At 38.4% G+C, this 9,749-nt stretch overlaps 1 protein-coding gene across 1 annotated transcript; it reads left to right on the plus strand.

The window, feature by feature from the left end:
* The first annotated feature begins 4,135 nt into the window (after nt 1-4,135).
* LOC122083205 (SCARECROW-LIKE protein 7-like) lies at nt 4,136-6,803 on the plus strand. The gene has a single exon (XM_042650927.1). It carries the CDS (start codon nt 4,617-4,619, stop codon nt 6,465-6,467), a length of 1,851 nt encoding a protein of 616 aa, XP_042506861.1. The 5' UTR covers nt 4,136-4,616; the 3' UTR covers nt 6,468-6,803.
* The last annotated feature ends 2,946 nt before the right edge of the window (nt 6,804-9,749 follow it).

Below are 9,749 nucleotides of genomic sequence, written 5' to 3' on the forward strand. Positions count from 1 at the left end.
CGCAATAAAATTGGTTTGGATCTATTTATGTCACACTTGAACCTCAGTAAAGAAATTTGGTTCAATTTAGTATTTGTTAAATCAATTGTAATTTTTTTTTTAAATTCATTTAGGTGGTTTTGAAATCTATTTTTTTGACCCAATGTTCTTTTACAATTATAAAATAAAGGTTGGGCATGCTAACATTGTGCCCAACATTATGTATGTGTCTCTTCTTTCTTTGGAAAAGTCCCCTAACACTCTCATCCTGTCCCATCCCATCATCCTCATTGGTTGAGTTGCTAACATCAGGTTAACTAGCGGTATGCCCAACCCCAATCATTGGTTCGAGAGGGAATGGCTTGACTTGGACATTTATCAAATTATAAAGGCAAGTTCAATCACATACTTCAACTTATGTGGATGACATTTTCCCTTGTATTTTCGATATCTTGGATTGAATATTTGTCAAATTTTGTCAAATACCCCAATTTGTATATAGCATTTCCCTTGTATTTTCAATTTCCGTTTTGTTTTGAATCCATTTTCATAAGTGCTGAATTTTTTAGATGGATTTCCTGAACTTGATTATTCCAAGTCAATAGATCCATTAGGATTAAAACTTGATAAGTGAACTAGGGGACCTTGAAACTTGTTAGTCCACAAAATTGGGTCTTATCCTAATCTCTTATATATTTAGAATATATTAGGGTTGTAGTTAAGTTGTTTGTATGGGGAACCATTTGCCCATAATAGTAATTCTATGTAGTTCCACACTTACCCAACAAGAATGAGAGAGAGAGATAGATCTTGAAACTCATTTCCTTTTTACAATATTCTCATAAATTGTTATAGTTGTATCACCTTATTAGCATATAGGAGCAACTTATTGTCACCAAAGTGGTGAATTAAGAAGTTGTAATTTTTTTTAATTGCCTCTTGTCTTATTTTTAAAATTTTATTTGATTCAGTATTTAATATAGAGAGTTTAAGAAGTGTTGTCAATAAAGTTTAATTTTTTTATTTAATTTTTATGTGAAAAATAGGATTCACCCTCGCTTGGGAAAAAAAAATTATACTAAAAGGACAAAAACTAATGTAACCAACCTTAATTAAAACAAAATTTCCCTTCATTATATTATCTATTTACAAATATTTCATAAAAGGGTTTTTCTTATGACACACATCAAATAATTTGTAATTTTTATTTTTTGCTCTTTTAGTACAATACTTAATTTTTATTTTTTTTTAGTAAGGGTAAAAATATGAAATTTTTGCATCCATTAAGAAAACAAAATTTTGACATTTCACATGTATACTTTTTGGTAAAGCACACAAAATAATGATAGTTCTTGAAAATAACATAATAATAAGTGCACTTTTGTTTTTTGGGTAGAATATTAAATACAATTACTAATGTTTTTTCTCCCCTAAGAAAATAAAGATAGAAATAAAGGGTATCTTCCCTTCCTTATGCCTAGTGAAGTATAACACTTCACTATTTACCACATGGCAATACATGGGTTAGTCCATATAATAGAAGATCACGTAACCATCTCATTAGTATGATTTCAACTTAAATGAGTAGAGAAAGTAGCTAAAAAATTGCAAAAGAATCAATTTTATATTTTATATTCATCTCTATTTTATGACATTTTGATAATTTTACAAAAACTTTGAATCACATTTTGAGAAACTTTTCTTGCTTCTTTTGAACTAAAATATGGTCATTGAGATGTATGTGGGGTCCTCTATTACATCAACTAACCTTTGTGCCCAAGTGATAAATAATGAAGTGTTATACTTCACTAGGCATAATGACGCCTAGGATAATATATATATATATATATATATATATTTTGAGTGCCCAAAAGATTTCTACTATCTTTGTTGAAAATTTTTCCCGATGAAAATGTTCTTCATTGGCTCCAAAAATTACTTTTAGACTGTCAAACAAACGTTGTAAAACTTTATAGTGTAGTTTATCTACTGATGTTGTGAACTATTTTATCCAAACAAGGCATAGAGCCCCTTAGAAGGATAAAAGAATTATGAATGCCCACATGTTTTCTACTCTTTTCATTGGAATTTTTCCGAATGAAAGTTTTTCTCATTGCCTCCAAATTTGCTTTTGCATGGTCAAACAAAACTTTACTATGTATTCTTAGCCCAAAAGAAAAAAAACAAACTTTATTATGTATTTTATACAATGTTTTACATCCTAGCAACAACTTTGAAAAAAAATCTATCAGCAAAATTAAAGCCTTAACATTTTATTTTTCAATTTTAAAATAATGAGATGCGTTCCCATAGGGCGTGGAACTGTGGATATTGTCTCTATTGAGCAGCATTGGTTTTGTACTAAGTGGTAGTTTAATTGGCATGAATACTTCATAGAGTCTATTTGATAAATTAAACACTAAATTTTTTTTATAAGGTTATCAAACAATATACCTCATATTTGGTTAAGGAGAAAGTTTCCCTATTTGGTGTGGAATTAAACTCCCAACATATTTATCAATGGTTAAAAATGTTTTACCCCCATATAGTAAAAAATCGATAATACCTCATACAGTAAGAAATCGATAAGCATTGAAGTGGACTAAAACCCCTGAGTGGCCCAAGGTTCTGTAAAGAAAGGACTACTTGTTAACCGTCATGAAGATCATATATTATAATCTTATAATACCTCATTTATAATACCTCATACAGTAAGAAAATTGATATGGTTTCAGAGCGCACTATTCGCAATTCCCTTACCACTTAAGTCACCTCAGCAGCCCTCTTTGCACGTGGGACCTACATAGATGATGTGGGCCCTATCAACCGTCCAAAAAACAGAACGGACAACGGAAACAAATACGTGGAAGAGATGGCTACGCCTCCACTTTCTCAATAGACGGCTTAGCTTTTAAGATTGACTGAGAGAGAGAGAGAGAGAGAGAGAGGGTGCATTTGTACTGTTATGGGTTTTTATCTTTTTTTTCCTGCACTTTTAACCTTTCACTTGCACTTTTCTGTTTTACCCCCAAGACAACTTTTTGACCAAAGAAAAATATCTTTAATTAGAAAAAGAAGTGGATTGAAACAAAGAGGAAAAAAGAAAATATCAGAATTAGCCGTTGGGTCCACCAAGCCCGCCTTACTTTTCCCGTTGGATATCTAAAACGGGACAGAGGCGGAATTTGTTAAAAAGATTATATTATGACGTCATTAGACCGCGACTTTGCGGGCGCCGTATAGTGACGTGTCGTGCGTGGAATGGAAAAGAGCGTCTGCGTTGTATAGACTACGATAGGAATAGTGGGACCCAGAGAGAGAGAGAGAGGGGGTTGGTACAAGCAAACAGCCGTGCTGAAAGAGTGGTACAACTGGGGGGAATGGATGGATGGATGGTGTGACTGTGAAAGTCTGAAAACGCTCAATCACGGTGGTGTCATCTCAAAAAGAGTATGGGTGCCACGTCATACATGGCTCGATCCAGAGAAGCAAAACTCGGTATGTGGGCCCTCTCCCAAGAAAACCGAAGCTAGAACTGATGGCGGAGTCCAGGAGGGAGGCAGCGTCAGTGTGAGAGAGAGAGAGAGAGAGAGAGAATGTGTGCGTAGTACACTCCTACTACTACTACTACTACTACTATCACTACCACAACAACAGTAACTACTAAAGTACTAATACGTTACAGCGTTGTTATTTGTTACCATGGTTTTAGGTATCAGTCATGATATCGGTTGATTCGTATTTGTATCGGCCAACTTTGATATCAATACTTTATCAATAATCGAGTAATAATTATGTATCATTGAGGGCAAAATCATTTGACGTACCTGATACGTTATTAATCCCGATATTGATTCGGCCTATACTCAATACCTAAAAGGTTAAAACCAAGATTAAATAGGGTTTTACTATATTATAGGAAATTTACAGGAGTCTAATATCCCATAAATTTATAAGTCGTATGCGATGTGCCTCTAAATCGTCTCCGTTAGTTTGTTTTTGCTGGGGTGGGGAGTGGGGACAATGTGATTGGGACCGTTTTGGTTTTGGTTTTGGTTTTTGGTTTTCTTTTTTGTGGGCCCTGATAGCCCTGGTTCTGGCTTGTAGGTGTTAGCACTTTTTAAAATTAAAACAAATTAATTAATTAAATTCACTCACTCACTCCCTTCTCTCTCAAAGCCTTCCTCTCGCTGTCTCCTACTCCTCTTCTGCTCTCTCTCACACAGTCGCAACTCGAACCAGTTTATGAAACCCTCTCCATTAGAAAAAATCCAGTTTCGGGGAGCCATCTCTGTCTTCGTCCCGTTGCTTTGAGGCTTTTCTGAAAGCGTTTCTGTAAGCGATCGCGTTGGTTTTGGGGCCATTTTTTCTAAAGCAAAGGGCTCTCTCTCTCTCTCTCTCTCGTCCCTTCGTAGAGCCCACGAACTTCATTTCATCTCCTCTTAGTCACTCACTCACTCACTCTTCATTTACTCGCGCAAATCCGATCTGGTCCTACTTTGCAATCTGGAATAACCTCTTCTGCTCATACAGTATCGTTTGTCCGTGAAAATCTATCTAGGAATCCTCTGTGGAAATATGCTTTACCCCTAATTTCTTATACTGCCCTGGTGTTTAACGGCAATATCAGCCGGAGAATGGCGTATATGTGTGCCGACAGCGGAAATCTAATGGCGGTCGCCCAACAAGTCATCAAGCAGAAACAGCAGCAACAGCAACAGCAGCAGCAACAACAACAACAGCAACAACAAATCCTTGGCGTCAACCCTTTTTCTCTGAACCCATGGACCGGTAATCACCAACCCATCCCCAATTCTTCCCCCGTATACGGTATCACCACCGCCGGATTCTCCGACCCATTTCCGGTGGCGGAAACTGCTGATACGGGGGATACGATGCTATCGTTTCCCCAGTTGGAAGAGCACCACCATTCCAGCGGCTTCAGATTCTCCGATTTGGGTGGCGCCACGGGGGGTGATTTTGACTCTGACGAATGGATGGAGAGTCTAATGGGCGGCGGAGAGTCGACGGAGAGCTCAGAGCTTCCTTCCGGCTGCGACGCTTGGCACGGCAAGGTTGAGTTCTCTCTCTATGGTAGCGATCCTTTCCTCTCCTGTTCGAGTCGACTCAACCTCTCATCATCCTCCCCGCCCTCCGATCTCAATCGGCTCATCTTCTCTGACACCCCGAAAAACCCCACCCCTCTTCAAACCCAAATACCTACATGGTCCCCATCTCCACCTCCGCCACCGCTGCCACCACCACCAGCGGCAGTTGACAGCTCTCCATTAGACAAACATCCCCCGCTGACCCACCGTAAAAATGACGTCGCCAGCATCCCAGCCCAGTTACCAGAAAACGAGTCGGCCTCGCCCCTACTGAAATCCCTACTCGATTGTGCCCGAGTGGCCGATTCAGAACCAGAACGCGCCGTGAAATCGCTCCTTCAACTCCGAAAGCCGGCGTTCGAAAAGGGCAGTCCAATGGAGCGTGTGGTGTATTATTTCGCAGAAGCTCTTTATAGTCGGGTATCTTCGAAAACTGAGAAAAGCCTTCCTACGTTTCAGATTTCTTCTGAGGATTTCACTCTCTCGTACAAGGCATTAAACGATGCTTGCCCTTACTCGAAGTTCGCCCATTTAACTGCGAACCAAGCGATTCTCGAAGCCACCGAAACTGCAACTCGAATACACATCGTAGACTTCGGAATCGTCCAAGGAGTTCAGTGGGCAGCTCTCCTCCAAGCTCTGACAACACGATCCTCCGGGAAACCATCGAGCATCCGAATTTCCGGAATCCCGGCACCGGCACTTGGGAAGTCACCGTCGGCATCTTTGTTGGCAACCGGCAATCGTCTCCGCGACTTTGCAAAGCTTCTCGATCTGAATTTTGAGTTTGAACCCATCTTGACGCCGATTGAGGAGCTGAACGAATCAAGCTTCAGAGTTAATTCGGACGAGGTTTTGGCTGTGAATTTCATGCTTCAACTGTATAACCTCTTGGACGAGACACCAGTAGCAGTCGAGAAGGCTCTGCGACTGGCGAAATCCCTTCAGCCCAGTGTACTGACGCTGGGAGAGTACGAAGCAAGCTTGAACCGGGTCGGTTTTATTAACCGATTCAAATACGCATTAAGGTATTACTCGGCGGTTTTCGAGTCGCTCGAGCCAAGCTTAGGAAGAGACTCGGCTGAACGGTTCCAGATCGAGAGGGTAATCCTTGGGAGGCGGATCACCAATGTGGTTGGACCAGAAGAAGAAGGGTCGACTAGACGAGAACGGATGGAGGAGAAAGAACAGTGGAAGATTTTAATGGAAGGCTGTGGTTTTGAATCCGTAGCACTCAGCCATTACGCAGTGAGTCAAGCTAAAATTCTACTTTGGAACTACAATTACAGTTCTATGTACACTTTACTGGAATCCCCACCTGGGTTTCTTTCGCTTGCCTGGAACGATGTGCCCCTTCTTACAGTTTCCTCATGGCACTGACGGGTTTTTACCTAATATAGGTAGCTTGTTTGCAGATTCCACCTGGGCTTTTTTTCCTCTGGTGTGGAAGCTTCTACTTTCAGCAAAAATATTGGAAATCCTCACTTGGGTTTCTTCCTGGCATAGCTAAGTCGCCATTAAATCCTGTTTGAAGCTTTTGATTAGAACAATTACTTGTGATTCTTGGTTTTTTTTTTTTTTTTTGGGCTTCCCTACAGGTTTGAGTAGGAAGAACTGTAAAAAGAAAAGTGGGGACAAAAGAACAGTCTTGATTAGTCATCTGTAAATAATTTTGAATCTTTGGTTGCCTTTGAAATGATGAAGTTAGTGATCTTCTCCACTGGTGTTCATTGTTTTTGTGTACTTTCAATGTAAGTATAACAGATCCAAATTGGGAAACCCATCGTTATCTCTCAAGTTCTCGAAATGGCTCGAGTACAGATTAACCCAGAGTTGGACTGCGGAGAATTAGATCATCTGGAATGCTGCTTTCAGCTTTCCATATTCTTCTTGGTTGCCTCCTGCTTCTTCTTTTGTTATCTATATTTTCATGGGCTCTTTTATATATCTTTGCCATCTTCACTGGCTTTAATCGCTATCATTTTACACTGCAATGGAAACATTTGGACCATCTCGATTTCTTTATCACTATATACTCTTTTAGAAAATTATGCCGTTGGCTATTCAATTGCTCAAACGGTCTCTCTTACAACGCAAGAGATCTAGTGATCCACTCAATTAGGTGTTTTCACATGGGTAGTTGAGTGGAAAGTAAAGGGCTTTAAGTGGTTGGTTTGTTAAATGTGTGGTGTTTTTTGGTTTGTTCAATGCGTGATTTGGTATAAGAACCTACTAGACTGAAAAAGTCTACTATGGTATTGAGGAAAATTAGGGGAAAATTATCCTCTTACCTGAGGTTAATTCACCAACTCAAATTCATAAGCCACCAAAAATAAATAAATTAATTAAAAAAAAAATGTTAGTAGTTACACTTCCTATGTGTATTTACATAAATTGTAAATCCTCAGCAATTTAAAATTGGGAGAGGGATAGGTATGCCGCCGATATTAAGTATGCTAGTGGATAGCACCAAGAGGAACACACGATGGAGTATCATTCAGGAAGAATATGGGGGGTCATTTCAGAAAAAGGGAAGAGAGAGATAGACACAATGGGTGCTAGCATACTTGATATCGGCGGCATATCCAACCTTTTTCCTTTAAAATTGACTGATTTGATCAAAGAAGGGATGTTCATAGGTGTATCAGGAAAGGGATTTCTCATTCACAATCGATATAGAATTAATATCCCCCCTCATGCGGAGGAGGATCCGCATTGCTGTACATGTGAACATAAACAGGATGGGGAGAATGGAGCTTGAAAGAATCGAAAGGGAGGCGAGACATAACCTGCATTACAAAAAGAAATCCATAAAACTATCGCTAAAGCCTTTCTTGGTAGTTATTTATTTTTTCTATTTTTGAAAATATGTCGCTAAATCTAGAGTAACATTGTTGTGTGGCAACACAAATCCTTACCAACACTAATTTTTTCTTTACTAAATATTTTATAGTTAACCGCCTTAAAAGCGTATAGTATTGAATTGGGCTATTAGCGATTAAGACTTATTATGAGAGAAACCCAAATACTCTTGTTTCAGGGTTAGTCCATGCTCCTTGTATATTTAAAGATAGTAAGGTCTATTAGTTTCTATCGGCAATTATGTGGAGAAGGGAGCAGACAAGACTAAAGCCATTGCCCCTACTGTGGATTAACTCTCATCAATCTAAATTCAACATAACACCATTGCCATAGGTACAAACCTCCATACCTAAACCTTTGTCAATTACCTTCCCAAATTTAGATTTTTTTTTTAATTTTTTAATTTTTTAATATTTTAATTTATTATTATTATTATAGTTTGTACAATTGTTTCAAATCCAGATCTTAATATTTCTAGTTAGGCAACCTGTTTTTTATACGAAGGGAAATTTATCTTATTCACAACTGATTATTTGTTAAGTTTGTCTCGAATTCTTGATCCGTTTTGAAGATTGACCCGATCCGACATATTTTGGTGGCGACTCGAATGGAAAATTTTCTGAGATCTGTGATGGAAGCAGATCTGTGAAAAAGTCATTGTATTCCAGGGTTTTCACGTAGCTAGGGTTTCAGGGCTAGTTTTTCCTCGCCGCTGCTAGGGTGTAATTTCTATTCTGCATAGTGAATCATCTTCTTCTTCGCCCGAGGACGTAGCACACCACCCTGGTGTGTGAACCTCGTTAAATCTCTATCGTATGGATCTATTGTCTCTTTATTATTCGTGTTTCTTGGTGTTTGATCTAACATTATTTGATGACAGAAAATTCTATTGAAGCATGCACTAGGGGTCTCTTACTTGGTGTACAGGAGGCTCAATTGAAAAAAGATGGGGCATCAAAGATGTTTGGAGCAATTTTAAAGACTTAAAACACATAGTTTCTTACCTTACAACCACCACATGGCCTTGGAGCGTTGTTCCTGTTCTATTAGATGTCTATAATCTGTTTTCTAATCTTTCTTTTGGGCTCAGGCCTATGAATGAGGTGGTTGTCTTTTTGTCCATATGTAACTGAGACGACAATGTCCTTAACTCTTTACTTTAATCTATTTTCTTCTTTAAGGAAGAGAGGGGGGGGGGGGGGAGGAGAGCTTATGAAGAGATCTTCGAGAACCAATATGGATCCAAGTATGGTTTTGAATCTCTGTTTTATTAATAGTGTTATTTGATCCATCATATTGTTCATTGGATTAAATACATCACTCTACTCTTTTTTTTGCTAACGAGAAGTATCCAGACCTTTGGCCTGACTAGTCTTATACTGACCCCACAATCGCATGGACTGAGTCACAATACTCATAACAAAAGATTATAAGATAAATCTTATCACGTGAAAATTGACTGATTTGGATGTTATACGTATAATTGATACACTACTAATTATATTTTTGAATAATGAATGAAAATTGCTTGGCTCTTGAGCCCTCTAAGTATAGATCACAATTTGCTAACTGAAGTAAGATCTTGATCTTGGTTAGTGGTAAATTGCCAAGGTTTATTGTATTTTGGTGATGAAAGACATATCTTTAAGAATATTGGATACGCTTTTCACATTAAAAAACTGATCGCGATTGCCAAGATTGGAACTTTTTACATGGGTCTTGGGATTTTGGTCCTTTCACAAGTTGTTCTTGCTGAAAAGCTTTTTAGATGAAATAAATTCACTAATTACTAGCATCTTT

This window comes from Macadamia integrifolia, chromosome 7 (genome assembly GCF_013358625.1).
Source record: "Macadamia integrifolia cultivar HAES 741 chromosome 7, SCU_Mint_v3, whole genome shotgun sequence".
Taxonomy (NCBI): domain Eukaryota; kingdom Viridiplantae; phylum Streptophyta; class Magnoliopsida; order Proteales; family Proteaceae; genus Macadamia; species Macadamia integrifolia.

What these genes read in the sequence shown, in the direction of transcription:
- LOC122083205 (XM_042650927.1), top strand. Translation starts at nt 4,617, where the DNA reads ATGGCGTATATGTGTGCCGACAGCGGAAATCTAATGGCGGTCGCCCAA.